We start from the raw sequence: 24,932 nt of genomic DNA, 5'->3' as shown, positions 1-24,932 counted from the left end.
TGGCTGTGTCAACTGGAACGTACATTGGGACCTATTCCCAATAAAACATGGTTCTTCGTTATTGTATCCACAGTCATCCAGCTCCTTTAAAAGGATATGTTTTTCCATGGGCAAATATAACTTTAATAAGTATGTGGAAATATCTTTCCTGATTTTTATTCTCAATGGCTGCTAAAAGCTGAGAAAGCCTCCATCTGTTACCAATTCCTGTATCCCTAAGCACCGGCCGAGAAAGGTCAGCAGAGGAAAGAGTATCTGCTGCGGTTGCTTATTTGCAGTCCAGAAGGAAGAGTCTGCCATGAGACCCGAGCTCCCCCTGAGGTTGATGTTCTGGAACGTGCTCTTAGAAGAGCTCTGACAACTTGCATGCCATACTGTCTGACAATCTGGTTAGAATTTGCATGTGTTAAATGATTTTATTTCCTTCCTTTGTGTGCATGTTTTTCCTGTTAAATCTAAGAACATTGCCTTAATTACTGTAAAATATTCCGTGTTTATGCATCAGTTGTCCACAGCGGAGATGAAGAAAGCATCTCGGAATATTTGATAAAACTGTGGTGAACTTAGAGTTTTTTCACGTATACTTCCTGTGGTTCTGATAGTTGTCATGATGTATAAAGGCAAATATGTTCAGTTTATTTAAACTTAAGTTGTCATGATGTATAAAGGCAAATATGTTCAGTTTATTTAAATATGTTCAGTTTATTTATTTATATTAAACGTGTTAAATATAATTTTGATTTGAAACATGAGACGGTATTTTATCTGTTAAAGTACACATAGAAAATGTAGCTACCAAGTAACATGGTTGAGTTTTTAAATGATTGTATATGAGTTTATACATCAAAATAATGTTTTTTTTCAATGGTATTGAGGACAGGGGGGTAATTGCTGTACTGCACGGTCATAAAAAGTTCTGGAATGGTAAGGTAAGAAAGTCCATTCAGCTGAATGAAATTCAGAGAAACAGGATTAGATTCTTTTGAAAAGACTCTATATACTCCATGTGGGTGATGAATTTTTTATTTGGTTGCTAATATAACCAAATAAGAAAGATTTAATTAATGAAAACTTTGAAATAAGTCCCTTGAAAAGTGTTTAAAAACAAAATAAATACTAATTAATCATTGCCTATCAAATAAAAATTATGTAAGATAAGATGCACTCTTCCTAATACATGGTAGGCTTTAAGTATTTGTTGAACAAATTAATTAATGAATGAGGCTTCATTTCTATTCTTAAAAACTGCCATTGTCTAGGCAAGTGCTGGTACATTTATTTGAAATCTCAAGGAATGGGGGAAAGTATTTGTAATTCATACATCTGGTAAGTGACATATCCAGACTATATAAAGAATCCTTAAAACTAAAGAATAAAAAGACATCTCGATTAAAAAGCAGGCAAAGGATTTTTTTTTTTTGGCGGTACACGGGCCTCTCACTGTTGTGGCCTCTCCCGTTGCGGAGCACAGGCTCCGGACGTGCAGGCTCAGCGGCCATGGCTCACGGGCCCAGCCGCTCCGCGGCATGTGGGATCTTCCCGGACCGGGAACCCGTGTCCCCTGCATCGGCAGGCGGACTCTCAACCACTGCGCCACCAGGGAAGCCCCAGGCAAAGGATTTGAATGGTCATTTCTCCAGAGAAGATATAACATGGCCAAAAGCACATGAAAAGATGCTTAACATCATTAGCCATTGGGGATGTGTAACTCAAAACTACAATGAGATAGTATGTCACAGTGATGTGGATGGCTACAATCCAAAAGACAGACAGGCACAAGTGTTGGTGAGGATGTAGAGAAATTGTAACCCTCAGACACTGCTGGGGGGAATGGAAAATGGTGCAGCCATTTTGGAAAACATTTTGGCAGTTCCTCAAATTGTTAAATGTGGAATTTCCATATGACCCAGAAATTCTACTCCTAGGTAATATCCAAGAGAAAAGAAAACTTATATTCTAGCAAAACTTGTACACAAATGTTCCTGGCAAGATTATTCATAATACCTGAAAAGTGGAAACAACCCAAATGTCCATGAGCTGTCTGATGAGTGGATAAACAAGTTGGGGTATATCCATACAATGAAATATTATTCAGCAGTAAAAAGGAGTGAGGTACTGATACATGCTACAACATGGATGAACCTTGGAAACATGTTAAGAGAAATAAACCAGTTACGAAAGACCACGTATTATTTGATTACATTATTATGTAATAATAGGCAAACTTTAGAGACTGAAAATAGGCTAGTGGTTGCCTGGGGCTAAGGATTGGAGGAAGGTATGTGGAGGATGAATGCTAATGGGTACTGAGTTTCTTTTTTGGGGTGGTGAAAATATTCTAAAATCGGATGATGGTGATAGTTACACAACTCTGCATATATACTAAAAACCCCTGAGCTGTATACTTAAAATGGGTGAATTTTATGGTATGTGAATTATATCTCAAGAAAGCTGTTTTGTTGTTTTAAATAGGTCTTATGAAACCCTTAAGTTTATTTAAAGAATTGATTTAAAAAATTCAAAGGTAGTTAAAAAAAAAGTCAAAGAAACTTGTAATCTTTCTGCCTTTGTAACAAGAGCGCTTAGGGCCTCCTATAACTGTGAAGAGCTCCCTGGGAGCTGCAGGCACTGGCGGTCTGTGTGTTCCTGGGCTCTGAGTGCAGTCCTAGGTCCTTGGGTATGGGTTTAGCCACATCTGCAAGTTACAATCAGAGCGCAACCTGTTTGGGACATTTCTTCCTGTGTGTATTCCTCTCAATTGGAAGAATGCTGGTTCTTTAGTCCTGTCCCTACAATTCCAGGTTCATGGCATTTTTCTGCTGCTTCAAAGGACTTTAAAAAGTAACAGTTTTATAAACATTTATCCAGCACTTACTGTGTACCATCCATTATATTAAGTACCAAACTAAGGTACAAAGGTGATGATGCTATTAACCTTTTGGTATCCATGCAGTCCTTCTTTGGGGTCTGAGGCTGCCTTAGTGGGTTTTTTCCCATACACAATGGAAATTCTTTACCATCTCCTTCACCCTCTACTCATGCTGCCCCCAAAATATGGCTATAAGCTTACAGCAACTTTTAAAATGCGGGTAAAGCATGTTAAAATTATTGTTAAAAAGGATCATTTGGGCTTCCCTGGTGGCACAGTGGTTGAGAGTCCGCCTGCCGATGCAGGGGACATGGGTTCGTGCCCCAGTCCGGGAAGATCCTACGTGCCGCAGAGCAGCTGGGCCCGTGAGCCATGGCCGCTGAGCCTGCACGTCCGGAGCCTGTGCTCCACAACAGGAGAGGCCACAACAGTGAGAGGCCCGCGTACCACAAAAAAAAAAAAAAAAAAGGATCATTGACATTCTTAAGGAAACAAATGTACCTTTGAAAGAAAAGTTGTGTATGATTAGGTTAATTATTCTTTCATGAGGAAATTAGTAAAAGACTTTAGATAGTGCACTGAACTGCTAATAGGAAGGCCAGATCCAATAATAGAAAGATGATGTCACTGAGATATGCAGTGAACTTGTTACCATGTCTGGGCCTTACCTGCCTCAGCTGTAAAATATGCTGTAGGAATGAAATGAATGATTAAAACAAATCAAATCTCATATTCACAAGATTCTAGATTAAGGCCCCATAAAGGCAAGTGAAAATGATTCTTGTCCCCAGGCTCTTTGGAAGAAAAATCATTACATACATGCAAATTGCTTTTATCACAGTTTTCACAAATTGCAAATTGAATAATGCACAGGTTATCTTATCGTAAAGTACGATGACCATTATGTACTGGACTTTTTAAGAAAACAATATTTTTGTCTTTCAGCTGTTATATTTGTCAGATTATAGAGATTATAGGCAAATAGCATTTTTTTGTGTGTACACATTTGTAACTAATAAACAAAATCAGTAGAACTAGAATCTAGCTACAAAATAGACTGAAAAAATCATTTAGACAGCAGAGAAAATATAAAACTACAAACGAAACATAACTGAGGATTTGTTAATTTCATTTTAGGCAGTAAATTCTTAGATGTGTTGATAATTTGGTTTGTACTTAAATAAAACACAAGTGAACCTAGTTTTGATCTGGAGTTGTTACATTGTACTATGTTATATTATGTTTTATCCCAAACAATCCTATCATATCATGTATTGTTTTTATTTCTTTCTAGACAGATGAACAAGCCATGCTAGAAGATACACTGGTTGCACTATTTGATTTGGAAAAGGTTTCTTTTTACTTTAAACCATCAGAAGAGGAACCACTGGTTGCAAGTAAGTAGTTAAATATTTCATGTATGTTTTGTAAAATTTCTTTGGCATCAGACGACAACATATGTCATAACTTTGATGTGAATATATTTGATATGCAGTTTAAGTTTTATATAAAATATTGTATTTAGGGTAAAATAGTAATAACCAACTGGGGAAGTGATAGAAAGTATATATAAATTAAATTTACAGCTAATTTTATACTTTTGTTTTTAGCTATTAGTCTGACCTCTAAAACTTTTTCGGAGTGTATGTGTCAAATATTGTGCTACTCAAGATTGCCTTTTCTTTCTTTTTTGTTATTGTGGTGAAATATACATACCATAAAATTTACCATTTAACCCATTTTCAGTGTACAGTTCAGTGGTATTAAGTTCATTCAAAATGTTGTGCATGGGGCTTCCCTGGTGGTGCAGTGGTTGAGAGTCCGCCTGCTGATGCAGGGGACGTGGGTTCGTGCCCCGGTCCGGGAGGATCCCACATGCCGCGGAGCTGCTGGGCCCGTGAGCCATGGCCGCTGGGCCTGCACGTCCAGAGCCTGTGCTTTGCAGCGGGAGAGGCCACAACGGTGAGAGGCCCGCGTACCGGAAAAAAAAAAAAAAAAAAAAAAAATGTTGTGCAGCCATTTCCACCATCCGTCTCCAGAACTTTTTCATCTTCCCAAACAGAAACTCCATACTCCTTAAACAATCACTACCCTCCCCCGCTTCTCCAATTCCTGGTAACTTCTCTTCCACTTTCTGGCTCTGAATTTGCTTACGCTACGTACCTCATATAAGTGGGATCACAGAACATTTGTCCTTTCTGCTGCTTTTTTCGTGTCAAGACTTCTTTTAATAAAAGAACTGCCCTAACATTTCTGGCTATGTGGATAATCTCTGAGGCCAGCAAAACGTTCACTCAAATATATAATTATTACTTAGCAAAATTGATTGAGTTGGGTTTCCACTCCTTATCTTCAGTTGATCCTGTAGACAGTGTGTTAGCAAGCAATGAAAACAGTGTTTAGAGCCAAGAATATACAGAGACATTATAGTTGTTTGATCTGACAATAATTGATAAAATTTATAATTTAATTCTGAAGAAGTAGACACATAGTCTACATTTTTGCCGCTTAAAAATGAAAATTAAAAATTATTTTATCCAAGTGTCAAAAAATTTAGTGTGGGGCTTCCCTGGTGGCGCAGTGGTTGAGAGTCTGCCTGCCGATGCAGGGGACGTGGGTTCGTACCCCAGTCCGGGAAGATCCCACATGCCACGGAGTGGCTGGGCCTGTGAGCCATGGCCGCTGGGCCTGCGCGTCTGGAGCCTGTGCTCCGCAAAGGGAGAGGCCACAACAGTGAGAGGCCCGCGTACTACAAAAAAAAAAAAAAAAAACTTAGTGTGTACAAATATAATCACATTAACTATCTTGATTCATTTATTCATCCTGTACAATTTCCAAGATGGCAAAACCTATCTTGTTCATTGCTGTATATCTAGCACTCAAGAGATGCCTGGAACAAAAAGGCCAATATTTTTTTTCAAGTAAATGAATGAACAGATATCAATTCAGTTTATACAGTGCATCAGGCAGAAAGGCTTTATGGTTATAAACGTAGAAGGATAAACAAACTTGCTGTGCAGAATGAAGAATAGAATTTCAACAGAACTTGGTTGTATCTAATGTTGCAAAGAAGTTACTTTATGAAATTGAATTGAAAGATTGAAAAGTATCCCTTTTCTTTAGCAATTGGCCATCATTAAACCTAACAAAGGCATTGTTTTAGAAGTATACATCCAGAGAAATAGCAACACCTAGGGCTTAATCTATAGTTTCTGCAAGTTATGATCATTTATCTACCATTTCAACATTGTCACAAATAGGTTTAAAATGTGTCTATCGAGCCAAGAAATCTTCAGCAGTTTGTTATTTTTCTGTTTCTTGTTTGTTCATAAGTCTGAGGATCCCCTATGTATTATGGTAGAAGATCTAAACAGATATTTCAGGTCTGGGAAAAGTTTTTACTTATTTGCACATTTCCAATGTCTAGTACAATAAATGGGGACTCAATAAATATTCATTTAATCTGTTATCTAGAAATTATAATCATTTATTCATCGAAAATTTCTTAAGTGCCTACTTATGGCCAAGTGTTGGATACAATAGAGAACTAAACAGAGATAAATAATAAGTGAGATAAATAAGTTATTTTGATAATAAATTAGAAGATAATATGAATGCATGACAGGAAATAGAAAAAGAGCAAAGGATGAAAATGAAGGGACAGGTAGGGCATTTTTGATCTGGTGCTCGGGGAATGGAACTTGCAAAACACGTGCTAATTGTGATAATGGTTGCTATGTGCTCAGTTTCTTGCACACTACTTCAGAAGTGTACCCCAAGGACTCATCTTGACTAAAATATGAATGAGGTAGCTGTCCTGGGAAATTGTGATTCCAAACCATGTGTAGCTAAACTTCTCATTTAGTTAAGTGAGACACCTGTTGTGTTAAAGTGTAACGAAGTTTTCTATTACAGAATTTTATATACAGTACAGTAATAAATCTGTTGCTTTAGCTAATGAGAACCTGATTTAATACTCTTTCACCAAATAGCACTGTCAGTATGCCAAACCTGAGCTTTAATACACGTGGGTACTTTTAATATATTAGTTTCTAGTAATTTTCGGGATTCTTTTTTTTTTTGGCGGTACGCGGGCCTCTCACTGCTGTGGCCTCTCCCGCCGTGGAGCACAGGCTCCGGACGCGCAGGCTCAGCGGCCATAGCTCACGGGCCCAGCCGCTCCGCGGCATGTGGGATCTTCCCGGACCGGGGCACGAACCCGTGTCCCCTGCATCGGCAGGCGGACTCTCAACCACTGCGCCACCAGGGAAGCCCCAGGATTCTTTTTAAAGCTTAACAAATGTACTAAATAAAATATCCTGATTTTAGGAAGTAATATAACATTAAATGTCATTTTAGATGTTCCTCTTACTTATCAAGCTGAAGGAAGCCGGCAAGCTCTGAAAGTTTACTTCTACATCGATAGTTATCATTTTGAACAACTGCCGCAAAGGTTGAAAAACGGAGGAGGGTTTAAAATTCATCCTGTTCTTTTTGCACAAGGTAAACTGCTTTCTTTACTATACTTCATGTACTTAAATTATTTTATCTTTATCAATTTTTTAAAATGTACTTGTGACTGTCCTTTTCGTTCATTAATTCAAAAATTTATTCATAGTACCTAGGTAATATGTTTACTGGTGGGAATGTTTGTTAAGGAAAGAATTTTGTATGGTTTAAATAGTTATCAAATAGGATTGCAGCATTATTTATAGTGGAGAAATAAGGCATGAGTGGCTTAAATAAAGATAAATTAATTTGGCTTAAGTAAATTATGGTAGAACCATTAAAATTGGTTGGTTAAGATATTTTATGAGGTAGAAGAAGTTTGATAATATACCCACGCAGATTACAAAAAAGAATTTATATTATAGTGTCAATTATGTCATACATGTATGTATATACTTACATGTGTGTAAAATGTATCATTGGATGATTAAATTGATATTTTAATCTTTAAGTTTTTTTGCATTGTGTCAATTTTTTTGTCAGTAAAAATGTATTCCTCTCATAGTAAAAAAATTGTTTTGGCAAATAAACAATGAGTGTTAACTGCAGTAGAAGAAATTAAGAATAACATGAATAAGAAGATTCTTGCAGTGACGTGATCTCCCAGGGAAGGTCCTAGATCTTTTTTAGGATCTTTTTTAGGATCTTTTTTATTTCTGTGGTCACAGATGCTGCCAGAAAAGATCAGAAATTCAGATTATTGTGTAGTACCTTTTTGTGTATGATTTTTTTTTAATTCATGCTGTGATCAAGATTGTATCAATTTCTCTGAGTGGTACCACAGAACATTTCATTTTTTCTTTTGAGTTTTCAAGACTGCATTGGTATTGCTGTAGAATTTTTATATTCTAATAAAAAATGAGAAGAGTAGAGGAATCAAATCCATCTCAGTAACAGAAGAACAGAGAGGCATATGAAATCTAAATTCACTGCCAAGTGAAAATTCTGCTTTGTACCACATGCATGTTGTTATAATTCTAAAAGATAGATTACTCTTCCTTCAATTGCCATAGTTTAAAAATGACTACCTCAGATACTTGGCAAGAATACATTTAAGCAGAGAAAAATTTCAGCAGAGAGATCTTAGGAGTTATTCGAAGGTATTTTCATTTATGTGATAGGGTCTATGTAGGTAATACAAGAATCTGCAATGAAAAGAAATAAAAAAGAAATTGGGCAAAAATAGACCTTTGGAACTATGTTAGGAGAATAGTTTAGCCTAAAATATGTTAAAAGCCATTACAGAGATCAGTAGTTTTAGAAGAAAGGAAAGGCTGCTGGTCTGGAATATTAACTTTTATAGGGTTTAACCAGACCTTGCCCTTGTTAAAGGCTCTTCATTTCTTTTCCTTTATTTCTCTCTTTTAAAAAATTCTGTCTTTGAAATCATTACTGAGATGACAGATGGCATTAATCATCTTTTCTAAAAAAGTGATTACATTTGTGACACACCAACCATAAATAGCTGAATATTCATACCCAGCAGCCAGTGTGCATAGGGAAAACGTGATTTTGCAAGTAACCTCTATTTTATAACTGTGGCTACAGCTAATTTAAAAACAATCCTGAAATGTATATGGTTTCATTGAGTACACTGGTGCCTTTACAGTGTAATGTAAAGAAAAACTCTAGCAAACATTAGGTTTTAGCATTCACACAGCAGTAAAATATGAAGAATGATTTGATGAGGCGACAGTGGAAACACTTCTGCAGTGGAGGTCACAGATAGGTAAAGAAGACTGGAAAATAGTCTGTCTCATTAAAAATCTGTCAGTGATAAGGTTGTTTATTTAAAGGAGTTGCAGAGGTTCCGCGGCATTCACAAAACTCCCATGAGGAATCATTAGTAACTCTGAGTTTTCATCAGCTTGAGAGAAGCACAGGAAATTCAGCCCTAGCTTGAGCTGCGATTACCATCTGGTATTTGAAAGTGGTGGTAAATGGGAGAGATTCCAAATGGAGTCTATTCCTGGGATGAACGTTTAATGGAAGGATTTTAGTTTTGTGGGTATGTGAGTCTTTGTTAGCAAATAATAAAGAGAAAAGTAGGTGAATTTGAAAATTTCCTGGGAAACGTATTAGACTCAGCACTCCCAAGGTTGTCCGTGGTACCATGTACCTAGAACAAGAAGCAAATGTCCTGCCTTCTCGTTTTTTCTTGTCTGCATGGATCCTTGGGCAAAGGAGGGCACATGGATGAATGGGGCCCCCTGCAGAGATGGGACCAATTAGTAAATCAGGAATTCCAGGGTTGGAGGCAAGCAGGGTAAACTTTTAGGGAACCTACGTTGCTAAAAACCAGAGCTGCTGGAGAAAAAGAGTCTAGGCAGACAAAATGGCAAAAAGGCAGATTTGCAAGGTTTGGACCACAGAAACAGCCAGACAGAAAAGTCAGCACAAAGCATAACCAAAATGCTAGAAGGTAAAGGTCACACTAAAGCAGTCTTCTAGAATTACTTCCTACAAGTCAGAGAATTAATCCTTTTAGGATCCCTGAGCCCTTGGTAAGATAAAGCAAGTAACCATAAACTGGGTGAAAATGGGAGTCCAAGGAAGATAGATATCCAGGGTCCCTGGCTTGCTTTCATGCTCTCTCAGTGGTTCTCAAGCTGGCTGTCCTTTAATCACCTTGGGAACGTGTTAGAAAATACCCATGCTTGGTTCCTTGGTTCCACGCTGAACCAATGAAGTCAGAATCTCTGGGAAGTGGGGCCCAGATACCAGTATATTTTACAAGCTTATCCACCAAGAGTGAGAAAGCACAGAGCTATGCGGATTATAAACCACTGTGCAGTTATCTAGTTAATCTGTGCTTAGTTACATTAATCCATTTCACAAGTGTTTGACACGTCTAGATTCTGGGGAGCCAGGGCAATGAGAACTGGGCCTTTTTGCTTCTGCATTGTTAGCTCATTAGGACTTGGGCTACACCGAGAAGGAGATGTGATTTGGGTGGGACAGTTTTTTTTTAGCAGAGGCTGAAGATGCCCTGTAGAGCTGACAGCTGAGGGATGTCTTCTGGCAATCACAGCAGCTGGGCAAAGAGCCCTTCGTTTCTGAAAGGGGCTCTGAGTGGGTAGCTTTAGAGGATCTGCCATAGTCCGCATCTTGATCTATTCCTTTGTGTAGGGAGGGTGTCCTTCCTGACTGTGATGGGCCTCTGTTCCTGGGGGAATAATTTAGCAGCATATTAATATGCTGCTGCAGAGGGTCTTGGGGCTACGACAGATTCTCATTTTCCCTCTTATGCCATCCTTTGTACGGTAGCCTCGTTCTCAGCCTGAACCTCTGCTGGTCTTCGTGGCATGACTAAGACCTTCAGCCCCAAGAGGCCTGATTCCCTGGTGTCGCTATGTCCTTCTCAGGCCCGGATTGCTGCATGTGTCCATTTACCATCAAACTTGGGCGAGGGGGTACCAAGAGGGACCTGAGCGGATTACCTGAATGCCAGACATATTTCTTCTTATCCTCGTTATGTAACAGTAGCCCTACTGCCTTTTGATGAGCAGGGTAGATTAGCCTGCCAAGATAGTGATTTCTTTTCTTGTTGGACGGTGCCTTGGCACAAGGAGACTCAGGTGCCTGGGTGTCAACCAGAGTTTACAGTTCAGTGGGGCCCCTTCTTTGTCTCCTAGGGAAAGTGTGCCCCTTTGGGGATCAGGACCCTTAAAACTGTGGAGCCAGAGTTTCAGGGATGGGAAGCACACATACCCCAAGTGAGCCACTGGAATTGATAAGTTTCCCAACACTGCCATAAAAATGACCACAAACTGGGTGGTTTAAAACAACAGAAATGTATTCTGTCATAGTTCTGGAGGCTAGAAGTCTGAAACCAAGATGTTCACAGGCCATGTCCCCTTGGCAGGCTCTAAGGAAGTATCTTTTCTTACCCCTTCTGGCGTCTGGTGGTTACCGGCATTCCTTGGCTTGTGGCAGCATAATTACAGTCTCTGCCTCTGTCTTCACATGGCCTTCTTCCCTCTGTGTGTCTGTCTCTGTGTCTCTGTCCAAATCTCCCTTTTCTTAAAAGGACAACAGTCATTGGATTCTGGCACACCCGAATCCAGTGTGACCTCATTTTAATTTGATTTCATCTGTAAGACCCTATATCAAAATTAGGTCACATTTGCAGCCACCGGGGGTTAGGACTTTGTCATATTTTTTTCAGGGATACAATTTAACCCTCCACAGATGCTAGCATGGCTATTTCTTCTTCTACCCTTGGTTCCTAGACCCGTGTATTCTACCTCTTTGGGACATGGCATCAGATAAAGGACTTTTTTTTAGTTATGTACTATGTCTTTAGTTATGTACTATGTCCTGGAATGTGGTGTCCCTTCCTTGTAAAGTGTTGTTAAGTACCTATTCCCTGAGTCTCTGGTGGTGATTTTCCTTAAACTAAATGGGACGTGCAACGCTGGTTCCTTCTCCACAAGCACATTCTTGGGGCTGTTTGGTTTCTTCACCCCCTATGCAAAAAGCTGGCACCCAAAACTGTTACTCCTAACTTTTACCTCTTTAAAAGATGTCTTTCTATTCTCAGAGAATAATTAAAATCACCCAGAAACTTGAGCATTTTCTATTTTTTAAACAAAAGGGAATATTTTGTTATAAACATTGTCAGTTTCTAAGTTACCTTCATTCATGTGGGTTTTTTTTTCCTGCAGAATTCTTCTTACGATCCTTTAAAAGATGAATCCTTTAGTTTTCCATTTGGGTTTTGCACAGTATTTATAAACAAAACATTAAATACCTTTTGAAAAGAGGAAGGAACAATTCCCAGAGTTGAGATTTCCTGAATGTTAAGAGTGGGCACGTGAACCTGTGAACCCCCCTCTCTTTACAAAGGAGCACAGCCTTTTGCAATGTTGGTCACGGCAACATGGACAAAACTTGCCTTCCTCACAAACGTTGCAACCAGTTCTGAGGAATTCTGACCAATTGTGACCGTTTCTGGAGATTTGTAACAGTGCGTATGTAGTGTCTCATTTAACCAATAAAGTACCATTGTTGCACTATCAGAAGAGGGTGTTAGTTGATTGAAACTATTCTTAAAATTGTTCCTCAGAGATTTCCGATTAATCCCTTTCTTGAAAAAGCCATGAAATGCATTTTGAGTGAGTGGAAGTGAGGCTCATTTTCAGTCTTAGAATAATTTAATCTTTAATTTCTGCTAACATTCATTATGTTTTCCTTTTTTAGACTATTACCTACATTTAATGGAATGTTTTGCTTCTAAATTCAAAAGTAGGAGAAGTTAAACAAGCAAACAAATTCGAGTTGTATTTTAAATACTGCTTTTAATTAAGTGCATTTAAATAAATTAAATATTTATTCAAATATGTCAATACTATTTTTAAGAAATATTATATGGATGAGAATTAAGAAAAGTAGACAAGAAAGTGCGAAAGGGGTCAAACTTTGAAGTTTGGACATTATTATATATTTAACCTTTTTTTTTTTTTGCTGAGAATAGAAATTTAGTTTGGTAAAACGTCATTCCACTCTCTTTATTAAAAAAATAACTATAAATAACCAAACTATCCACCTAAAAAAGGGAATGTTCTCCTTCTTCTACTTTGCCATGCACAGTTTACTTTTTAAATATAAAACTCATCTTTTTTTTAGTTCATTTCCCTAAAACCCTATACATGAGCCAGAAAATATTGCTGAGACTCTTTGCAACACTGTTAAATTCTTTTCTCATTTAAAAAAAATTACATAATTGTGAATCTTAACTGGTGTTAATTTGAAAATATCATTAAGAAATATAAGGAAAATTTGCTTTTCCTATTGTAACAAGCTTTTAGAGCAGGACTGGGCATTCTGGCCAATAGAAACTAGATACCAGGGGTTTTCTTGTTCCCTCCCACTCCCAACCCCCTGCCTCTATTTCCCCTGTTGCCCCTTCCTGGTGGTCGCCTTCTAGTCTTTCTGACCTTAAATCACAAATTCAAGTGTCCTTGCATGGACCCTACTCTTAGATCCCCAAACTTCCTGTTTGGCTCAGCACAGCCAAGCGTCATCTATATCTCCTGTGGAAATTGAAGTAGATCATGCCTGGGGGGCATTGGGCACCTTGCCTTGTACAGAAAATACATTCCATAAATGATAAGAATAATCATGGGCTCTCTTAATCCTATTATTTAATTTAATTATTTCTCAAGAACCATAATTAGTAAGTGCTCTTATTTTCCATTTCACAAACGAGGAACCTGAGGATCTCAGATATTAATTAACATACCCAGGGTCACACTGAGTTACTAAGCAGTGAAAGTTATGCTTTTACTCCAGTGCAAGGGCTTTCATTATTAGCTTTACAACTCAGAAGAGGAATTCACGTTGAAGTATGACTGCTGATAGACTGAATCCTCCTGGAATATTGGCCTTTCGCAAATAACACTTTGTTAACTGAAGGGAATGTGGCATGTATTTAAGGATTGCTTTATCAGAAAGACTTCCTGTATTTCTTGTGTGTATTCAGGCCCAGAAGCTTGCTGAACCAGTTGTGAATATTCTAACGAAAGCAGAAATCATAAGGAATAAACAAATAATCCTTGAAAGAAGCCCACAAATTCGATTTTCTGTTCTAAAGCAAACGTAGGAAACTTTCTGTCTAATTTTCCACAAGTGCTTTGCTCAGTTATAAGCCAATAATGCCATGAAAAAAATTAAATTTAGCAATACTCTAAAACTTTTGTCATTTCTTCAATGCTCTAGAAATCTGAATAGATAGAAAACACAACACAGCTAAAACTAATTAGCAGTGACTTTCCTGTTTTTGCCACCAAAATGGTGATGTTTTTATCAATTTGAGGAAACGTTATTAGTTTAGAGACTACTGCATTTAGCAATTTTGAAAGATTATCCTTTTATCCATTTTGAAATAGTCTGCTGAAAATTGAGGCTCATTAATAGTAATAATTTCAAGGGGAAATAATTTACATTTCCAAATTGGATCCATCACCATTCCTGCCATTCCTGGCAACCTCTCAAAAGGAAATCTTGTATTTCTAGATACTTTCCTATAATTCATTTCCTCTCCAAAAGGTTAACAATACCACTGCATAAAGTTTAAAGGAAAAAGAAACAACCAAAAATGTTAGTTATGAAAGAAATATATATTACTCAAAAGACATTTAAAATTAATGGGAAGTTATATATGTGTTTGTGCTTATTTGTTTTTAACTAAAGTAACTGACCATTGGAGTCAAAGCAGTATTCTAAGATTTCTCTTTATCTATACGTCTTTTTTTGTTTGTCATTGTTGCTTTTATTTATTTATTTTTTAACATCTTCATTGGAGTATAATTGCTTTACATTGTCGTGTTATTTGCTGCTATATAACAAAGTGAATCAGCTATACATATTATATCCTTATATCTCCTCCCTCTTGCGTCTCCCTCCCACCCTCCCTATCCCACCCCTATAGATGGTCACAGAGCACTGAGCTGATCTCCCTGTGCTATTCGGCTGCTTCCCACTAGCTATCTGTTTTACATTTGGTAGTGTATATATGTCCATGCCACTCTCTCACTTCGTCCCAGCTTACCCTTCCCCCTCCCCGTGTCCTAGAGTCCAGTATACATGTACCACATCTTCTTTATCCATTCATCTGTCGATGGACACTTAGGTTGCTTCCATGTCCTCGCTATTGTAAATAGTGCTGCAGTGAACATTGTGGTACATGACTCTTTTGGGATTACGTTTTTTTCAGGGTATGTGCCCAGTAGTGGGATTGCTGAGTCATATGGTAGTTCTCTTTTTAGTTTTTAAAGGAACATCCATACTGTTCTCCATAATAGCTGTATCAATTTACATTCCCACCAAGAGTGCAAGAGGGTTCCCTTTCCTCCACACCCTCTCCAACATTTATTGTTTGTAGATTTTTTGATGATGGCCATTCTGACTGGTGTGAGGTGATACCTCACTGTAGTTTTGATTTGCATTTCTCTAATGATTAGTGATGTTGAGCATCTCTCATGTGTTTGTTGGCCATGAGTCTGTCTTCTTTGGAGAAATGTCTGTTTAGGTCTTCTGCCCATTTTTGGATTGGGTTGTTTGTTTTTGTGATATTGAGCTGCATGAGCTGCTTCTTTATTTTGGAGATTAATCCCTTGTCAGTTGCTTCGTTTGCAAATATTTTCTCCCATTTTGAGGGTTGTCTTTTCGTCTTATTTATGGTTTCCTTTGCTGTGCAAAAACTTTTAAGTTTCATTAGGTAGCATTTGTTTATTTTCTTTTTTATTTCCATTTCACTAGGAGGTGGCTCAAAAAGGATCTTGCTATGATTTATGGCATAGAGTGTTCGGCCTATGTTTTCCTCTGAGAGTTTTATAGTGTCTGGCGTTACATTTAGGTCTTTAATCCATTTTGAGTACATTTTTGTGTTAGGGAATGTTCTAATTTCATTCTTTTACATATAGCTGTCCACTTTTCCCAGCACCAGTTATTGAAGAGGCTGTCTTTTCTCCATTGTATGTACTTGCCTCTTTTATCAAAGGTAAGGTGACCATATGTGCCTGGGTTTATCTCTGGGCTTTCTATCCTGTTCCACTGATCTATATTTCTGTTTTTGTGCCAGTACCATACTGTCTTGATTACTGTAGCTTTTTAGTTGAGTCTGAAGTCAGGGAGCCTGATTCCTCCAGCTCCGATTTTCTTTCTCAAGATTGCTTTGGCTATTTTGGGTCTTTTCTGTTTCCATACAAATTATGAAATATTTTGTTTTAGTTCTCTGAAAAATGCCATTGGTAGTTTGATAGGGATTGTATTGAATCTGTAGATTGCTTTGGGTAGTATAGTCATTTTTCACAATGTTGTTTCTTCCAATCCATGTACATGGTATATCTCTCCATCTATTTGTATCATCTTTAATTTCTTTCATCAGTATCTTATAGCTCTTTGCAGCCAGGTCTTTTGTCTGCTTAAGTAGTTTATTCCTAGGTATTTTATTCTTTTTGTTGCAGTGGTAAATGGGAGTGTTTCCTTAATTTCTCTTTCAGATGTTTCATCATTAGTGTATAGGAATGCTAGAGATTTCTATGCAATAATTTTGTATCCTGCTAGTTTACCACATTCATTGATTACCTCTAGTGGTTTTATGGTAGCATCTTTAGGATTCTCTATATATAGTATCACGTCATCTGCAAACAGTGACAATTTACTTCTTGTTTTCCGATTTGGACTCCTTTTATTTCTTTTTCATCTCTGGTTTCTGTGGCTAAAACTTCCAGAACTATGTGGAATAATAGTGGTGAGAGTGGGCAACCTTGTCTTGTTCCTGATCTTAGTGGAAATGGTTTCAGTTTTTCACCATTGAGAACGATGTTGCCTGTGGGTTTGTCATATATGGCCTTTATTATGTTGAGGTAAGTTCCCTCTATGCCTACTTTCTGGAGGGTTTTTATCATAAATGGGTGATCAATTTTGTTAAAATCTTTTTCTGCATCTATTGAGATGATCATATGGTTTTTCTCCTTCAGTTTGTTAATATGGTGTATCACATTGATTTATTTGCATATACTGAAGAATCCTTGCATTCCTGGGATAAACCCCACTTGATCATGGTGTATGATGCTTTCAATGTGCTGTTGGGTTCTGTTTGCTAGTATTTTGTTGCAGATTTTTGCATCTATGTTCATCAGTGATATTGGCCTGCAGTTTTCTTTCTTTGTGACATCTTTGTCTGCTTTTGGTATCAGGGTGATGGTGGCCTTGTAGAATGAGTTTGGGAGTGTTCCTCCCTCTGCTATATTTTGGAAGAGTTTGAGAAGGTTAGGTGTTAGCTCTTCTCTACATGTTTGATAGAATTCGCCTGTGAAGCCATCTGGTCCTGGGCTTTTGTTTGTTGGAAGATTTTTAATCACAGTTTCAATTTCAGTGCTTGTAATTGGCCTGTTTATATTTTCTGTTTCTTCCAGGTTCAGTCTCGGAAGCTTGTGCTTTTCTAAGAATTTGTCCATTTCTTCCATGTTGTCCATTTTATTGGCACAGAGTTGCTTGTAGTAATCTCTCATGATCCTTTGTATTTCTGCAGTGTCAGTTGTAACTTCTCCTTTTTCATTTCTAATTCTATTGATTTGAGTCTTCCCCCTTTTTTTCTTGATGGCTCTGGCTAATAGTTTATCAATTTTGTTTATCTTCTCAAAGAACCAGCTTTTAGTTTTATTGATCTTTGCTATTGTTTCCTTCAATTATTTTTCATTTATTTCTGCTCTGATCTTTATTATTTCTTTTCTTCTGCTAAGTTTGGGGTTTTTTGTTCTTCTTTCTCTAATTGCTTTAGGTGTAAGGTTAGGTTATTTATTTGAGATGTTTCTTGTTTCTTGAGGTAGGATTGTATTGCTATAAACTTCCCTCTTAGAACTGCTTTTGCTGCATCCCATAGGGTTTGGGCCTTCGTGTTTTCATTGTCATTTGTCTGTAGGTATTTTCTGATTTCTTCAGTCATCTCTTGGTTATTTAGTAGTGCATTGTTTAGCCTCCATGGGTTTGTACTTTGTACAGTTTTTTTTCCTGTAATTGATATCCAGTCTCATAGCATTGTGGTCGGAAAAGATACTTGATATGATTTCAATTTTCTTAGATTTACCAAGGCTTGATTTGTGACCCAAGATATGATCTATCGTGGAGAATGTTCCATGAGCACTTGAGAAGAAAGTATATTCTGTTGTTTTTCGATGGAACGTCCTATAAATATCAATTAAGTCCATCTTGTTTAATGTGTCATTTAAAGCTGCTTTTTCCTTACTTATTTTCATTTTGGATGATGTGTCCATGGGTGAAAGTGGGGTGTTAAAGTCCCCTACTATGATTGTGTTACTTTGATTTCCCCTTTTGTGGCTGTTAGTATATGCCTTAAGTACTGGGGTGCTCCTATGTTGGGTGCATAAATATTTACAATTGTTACATCTTCTTCTTGGATTGATCCCTTGATCATTATGTAGTGTCCTTCTTTGTCTCTTGTAAGAGTCTTTATTTTAAAGTCTGTTTTGTCTGATATGAGAATTGCTACTCCAGCTTTCTTCTGATTTCCATTTGCATGGAATATCTTTTTCCATCCCCTCACTGTCAGTCTGTATATACGGGTCTTGTTTTTGTATCCATTCAGCCAGTCTGTGTCTTTTGGTTGGAGCATTTAATCTATTTACAGTTAAGGTAATTATTGATATGCATGTTTCTATTACCTTTTTCTTCATTGTTTTGGGTTTGTTATTGCAGGTCTTTTCCTTCTCTTGGGTTTCCTGCCTAGAGAAGTTCCTTTAGAATTTGTTGTAAAGCCAATTTGGTGGTGCTGAATTCTCTTAGCTTTTGCTTGTCTGTAAAGATTTTAATTTCTCTGTCAAATCTGAATGAGATCCTTGCTGGGTAGAGTAACCTTGGTTGTAGGTTTTTCCCTTTCATCACTTTGAATATGTCCTGCCATCCCTTCTGGCTTGCAGAGTTTCTGCTGAGAGATCAGCTGTTAACCTTATGGGGATTCCCTTGTATATTATTTGTTGTTTTCCCCTTGCTGCTTTTAATATTTTTTCTTTATATTTAATTTTTGATTGTTTGATTAATATGTGTCTTGGCATGTTTCTCCTTGGATTTATCCTGTACGGAACTCTCTGCGCTTCCTGGACTTGATTGACAATTTTTTTTCCCGTATTAGGGAAGTTTTCAACTATAATCTCTTGAAATATTTTCTCAGTCCCTTTCTTTTTCTCTTCTTCTGGGGCTCCTATAATTCAAATGTTGGTGCATTTAATGTTGTCCCAGAGGTCTCTGAGACTGCCCTCAATTGTTTTCATTCTTTTTTCTTTATTCTGCTCTGTGTTAATTATTTCCACTATTTTATCTTCCAGGTCACTTATCCGTTTTTCTGCCTCAGTTATTCTGTTATTGATACCTTCTAGAGAATTTTTAATTTCATTTGTTGTGTTGTGTATCATTGTTTGTTTGCTCTTTAGTTCTTCTAGGTCCTTGTTGAACGTTTCTTATATTTTCTGCATTCTATTTCCAAGATTTTGGATCATTTTCTTATCATTACTCTTAATTCTTTTTCAGGTAGACTGCCTATTTCCTCTTCATTTGTTTGGTCTGGTGGGTTTTTTTACCTTGATCCTTCATCTGCTGCATATTTCTCTGTCTTCTCATTTTGCCAACTTACTGTATTTGGGGTCTCCTTTTTGCAGACTGCAGGTTCATACTTCTGGTTTTTTTGGTGTCTGCCCACCGTGGGTAAGGTTGGTTCAATGGGTTGTGTGGGCTTCCTGGTACCTGTGTTCTAGTGGATAAGGCTGTATCTTGTCTTTCTGGTGGGTAGGACCGCATCCAGTGGTGTGTTTTGGGGTGTCTGTGACCTTATGGTGATTGTAGGCAGCCTCTCTTCTATGGGTGAGGTTGTGTTCCTGTCTTGCTAGTTGTTTGGCATGGGATGTCCAGCACTTGAGCTTGTTGGTCATTGAGTGGAGCTGGGCCTTAGCGTTGAGACAGAGTTCTCTGGGCAAGTTCTCGCTGATTGATATTACATGGGGCCGGAAGTTCTCTGGTGGACCAATGTTCTGAACTCGGCTCTCCCACCTCAGAGGCTCAGGCCTGACACCCAGGCAGAGCACCAAGATCCTGTCAGCTACAAAGCTCAGAAGAAAAGGGAGAAAAAAAAGAAAGAAAGGAAAAAAATTAATAAAATAAAGTTATTAAAATAAAATTTTTTTTTAAATTATGAAAATAAAAAGTAATAAAAAATAGAAAGTAAAAATAGAAAAGGAGAGCAACCAAACCAATAAACAAATCAACCAATGATAACAAGCATTAAAAACTAAACTAAAATAAACATATAAATCAGAAAGTAGTCACGTAGTAGTCACAGAAAACTCCCAGTCTACAGGTGCTCCCAAAGTCCACCGCCTCAATTTTTGGATAATTCATTGTCGTTGTTCAGGTATTCCACAGATGCAGGGTACCTCAAGTTGACTGTGGGGATTTAATCCGCTGCTCCTGAGCTTGCGCAGAGAAATTTCCCTTTCTCTTCTTTGTTCGCACAGCTCCTGGGGTTCAGCCTTGGATTTGGGTTCGCCTCTGCACGTAGGTCGCTTGAGGGCATCTGTTCTTCGCCCAGACAGGACAGGGTTAGAGGAGCAGCTGTTTAGGGGGCTCTGGCTGTCTCAGGCTGGGGGGACAGAGGGGTATGGAATGAGGGGCAAGCCTGTGGCTGCAGAGGCCAGCTTGACGTTGCACCAGCCTGAGGCACCATGTGTTCTCCCGGGTAAGTTGTCCCTGGATCACGGGACCCTGGCAGTGGCGGGCTGCAGAGGCTCCCGGGAGGGGACGTGTGGATAGTGACCTGTGCTCGCACACAGGCTTCTTGGTGGCGGCAGAAGCAGCCTTAGCATGTCATGCCCATCTCTGGTGTCTGCGCTGATAGCCGCGGCTCACACCCGTCTCTGGAGCTCATTTAGACGGTGCTCTGAATCTCCTCTCCTTGAGCACCCCAAAACAATGGTCTCTTGCCTCTTAGGCAGTTCCAGACTTTTTCCCAGACTCCCTCCCGGCTAGCTGTGGTGCACTAGCCCCCTTCAGGCTGTGTTCACGCAGCCAACCCCAGTCCTCTCCCTGTGATCCGACCTCCGAAGCCCGAGCCTCAGCTCCCAGCCCTGGCCCGCCCCAGCAGGTGAGCAGACAAGCCTCTTGGGCTGGTGAGTGCTGGTCGGCACTGATCCTCTGTGCAGGAATCTCTCCGCTTTGCCCTGTGCACCGCTGTTGCTGCGTTCTCCGTGGCTCCGAAGCTTCCCCCCCTGCGCCACCCGCAGTCTCGTCTCCGCCCGCGAAGGAACTTCCTAGTGTGTCAAAGCTTTTCCTCCTTCACAGCTCCCTCCCAGAGGTGCAGGTCCCATCCCTATTCTTTTGTCTCTGTTTTTTCTTTTTTCTTTCGCCCTTCCCAGGTGCGTGGGGAGTTTGTTGCCTTTTGGGAAGTCTGAGGTCTTCTGCCAGCATTCCGTAGGTGTTCTGTAGGAGTTGTTCCACATATAGACATATTTCTGATGTATTTGTGGAGAGGTAGGCGATCTCCACGTCTTACTCCTCCGCCATCTTGAAGGTCCTCCTCCTTTATCTATACTTCTTATTTCATAATCTAATTGCCACTGCAAGAGAATATGAATATGCATGGAGAGTGACAAATTCAATTTTTTTACTGTTATATATGTTAATACATATTTCTGCCTCTCATTCATGTCCATATATATGTATATGTATGTTGCATTTATATATGTGTATATATATATTTGTGTGTTTATATATGTATAAATAATATATATGAAGTTTGAGTTTAGCTTCGCAAAGAACATATACAAAATTTTTAAAAGAATAGAAGACAGTGTAAGTTAGAAATTACCTTTACCTACTTAACAGAGATAATTACCAAGTGTTTGATATTTATTTTGAGCAGAAAAATGATTTTTATTTATATTTAGACTGGTTAAAGCTTGTTTCTTGCATATGTGGTCATATTTGGTGGTATTTAATACATTTACTAATAATAAGATTACACTAACTGTGGAGAAATTGTGTTATAAAATCACGTGAAAAGTACATTTACTTGTTTTCACAGCACTGGAGAGCATGGAAGGATATTATTATAGAGACAATGTTTTGGTGGAAGAATTTCAAGCCCAAATAAATGCAGCCTCCCTGGAAAAGGTCAAACAGTACAACCAGAAGCTCAGGTATGTCATTGTTCAATTAACAGAAGAGTTTCCAGTTTGTTTTTGTTTTTGAGTTTCCAGTTTTAACAAGAGCAGATGAATAAATCTTTTGATGTTATTCATTGTGTTAGATGATTGATGATGATATTTCTTTTGATATAAAGTCCTCTAATTTAGGGTTTAATGTTTCAGATATTCTAAGGGGTACACTTTTTGCAAATAAAGTAGAAAAAAATTTTAAACTTTTCATGCTGTTGTGTTAATTTCTGAGAAGATCAAGAGATTAATTATTTCGTAGACCATTTCCAAGAAAAAAAAGCATTGCTTTATAGTGGTGTCTCCTAGGAGGTTCAGTGGATTAAAGGTAAAATAGGTTCCTTTATGTACCATTAAACAGCTGGCACCCTGACACCAAGAGATGAATATGTTTAACATGGAAAATATGATAAAAAAAGGTACTACTTGATATTAGAAAAAGTATCTACTTTCAGATAATATTACATTTTATTGTTTTTTCCTCTAAAAATAATCTTGCTGGTATTATGATCAATGGCAGGGAGAAATTAACCACAGTAAGTGAAAGGGAAATGTATTATAATTTAGAAGCTTCAATTTTTAACCAATTATTAGCATATATAGTTCCCTTTTATAAGTTACTGTGTTAACAGGTCACCTTTTAAAATTACTAACCGATTATGGCTTTTATTTTTAAAAGAAAAATACATTTGTTCTACCGTAGGCCTTAGTAACTCAAAAATACTGTTGTGATTTTTTTTTTTTTTTTTGGTTTTGTCTACGATATGGCTAAACCGTGAAGATAAATTAACTCCTAAAATTCCTGGTGTCTGGAGGTGTTGGTTCTTGTGATTACCACCAGGTTGGCTTTTTTTCACTTTGAATGCATTACCCCCTTACCCTCGCCTCACACAAACCTGTCCCTTTTCCTAGGTTCTTTATTTCATACCATCATTTTGTCATCTTCTCAAGTTCTCAGCCTCAAACCCCCAATATGTTTGATTTCTCATTTTCTTTTGCTCTTAAAATGTAGTTGGAGATCCTGATGATTCTGACTAAAATATCTCTTAGACTGCCCTAGTTCTATTACCTTGTCTAGATCACTATTTCTCAAAGACATATAATGGACTGACCCCTTTCACAGAAAAAAAAAAATTGAAAATTGAATTCTTCAGTACTGTGTCTCCTAAGAAATACTGACTTAAGAAGATCAGTCGCATCTTGTGAACATCTCTCATTTGAGTACCGTTAGCACAAAAGAAAAGTTTTGCCTTCATAACTGATAAAATATATTCTTAGGTTATCTTTCAAATAAGGATCCAAAATGAAAGCATTTCTATAGAACATGTGGGCCCTGAGAATACATCCCCAGAGTTCAGTTTGAGAAAATGGGTCTGGACCATTGCCATAGCATACTGAACAATCTCCCGTCTCTAAGAACCAGTGTTGTTCTAATCTACTTAGGATTTTGCTTCCAGATAATAATTTTAAACCATGTGTCTTACCACGTCACTCTTCTGCTCAAAGCATTTAGTGATTTCTTACTTCTCCCAAAAGGAGTCACAAGCTCCTTAGCCTGGCAGTCAAGGTCTTTTATGACTTGGTCTAAGACTTCCTTTCTCTTCCTGTGTGCCAGCCAGGCCGTACTCTCCTCGTTTCTAACCATACCCTCACCTATCCTTCCCTGACTTTCCACACACTTCACTTAGCATCTGCTTCCTGTCTCCAAGTGTCTATAAAGCTACTATTTATATGAGTCAATGTCCAACTCTAAGATAATGTCCTTCATAAAATATTTTTCTTCTATTATTGGGCTGGGATGAGGCCCCGGCATCCAATTTTTTAGAAGTCCCCTAGGAGATTCTAACGTGTTGCTAGAATTGAAAACCAGTTCCCCAGATCGGGGAGTCGAAGTAAGATCCGCAGACCAGCAGCATCAGTATCACCTGCAAACTTGTTAGAAACATCTCCTGGGTGGGCCCAGCAATGTGTGTTGGGACAGGCCTTCCAGGTGATTTTCATCAACTCACACTCAAATTTCAGAGTCACTGCCTGAGGCTAAATGAATGTCAGCTTTCCCTTCCAGTCTTCCATTTTAATACTTTATTTTACTTTATGGCTGTTGTAGAATTCAGTTCTTCTTCCTGATGATACAGTTACTGTGTACAGATTCCTTATCTTCTTTATTCTGTTGTAAGCTCTTTTGAGACGAGGGTTAAGTTTATCTTACTGTTTCCCATTGTGTTTATCAAAGTATTTTGCATAGGAAGCTCTCCATGAGTATATGTTTAGTTGCATTAAATTATCTAGCTATAACTAACAGAGAGAAGCGGGGGACGTGGCATAGCTTTCACATGCCTGTGGATCTTTTTTTTAAACAGAAATATATGCTCATATATAACAGATACATGAAAAGATGTTTAAGATTCTTTGTTAAGAAAAACAGCCTGTGTGCATTAATTGCATGCTATCCTCTTCACATAAGAAAACATTTTAATGTATCTTTCCTGAAGAAAGCAGTTTTAAAAGTACAGACTCCTCAGTACAAATTGTGTGCCTTTGTCAGCAATTATATATCCTTCTTGCTGCCTATTAGATTTCCTTTGCACAGGAAGGCGATTATCTTCCTCTTTACTCCCAGTAATGCCTTCTCCTCCTGCTGATTTCTTGAATGAAGGTGTTAATTTCTCCCTTAATTTTTCCTGTTACTTGTAACCACAAAGACTCAGAGATTACTTTTGAACAATCTGTTCTTGGTCTTCCGAGCCAAAGGCTGACATTGACCATTTCTTTAAAGGAGCTCTTAATGTCCGCCTTAAAAAAAAAAATAGCCCTCAGGTGTCACTAGT

At 38.1% G+C, this 24,932-nt stretch overlaps 1 protein-coding gene across 1 annotated transcript in view; it reads left to right on the top strand.

The window, feature by feature from the left end:
• The window catches only part of PREX2 (phosphatidylinositol-3,4,5-trisphosphate dependent Rac exchange factor 2), a 291,836-nt gene that overhangs the window by 190,814 nt on the left and 76,090 nt on the right, over positions 1-24,932 (top strand). Inside the window, exons 33-35 of the mRNA XM_027127947.1 lie at positions 4,164-4,266; positions 7,229-7,372; positions 21,975-22,089. Of these exons, the coding sequence (XP_026983748.1) occupies positions 4,164-4,266; positions 7,229-7,372; positions 21,975-22,089 (362 nt within the window). The remainder of the gene's footprint in view (positions 1-4,163; positions 4,267-7,228; positions 7,373-21,974; positions 22,090-24,932) is intronic.

The sequence above is a fragment of the Aethalodelphis obliquidens genome, unplaced genomic scaffold, assembly GCF_003676395.1.
Source record: "Aethalodelphis obliquidens isolate GAN/ISIS:26980383/991018 unplaced genomic scaffold, ASM367639v1 scaffold33, whole genome shotgun sequence".
Classification (NCBI taxonomy): Eukaryota; Metazoa; Chordata; class Mammalia; order Artiodactyla; family Delphinidae; genus Aethalodelphis; species Aethalodelphis obliquidens.
Note: the sequence above shows the minus strand (reverse complement) of the source record. Positions and strands in the feature narration are given on the sequence as shown.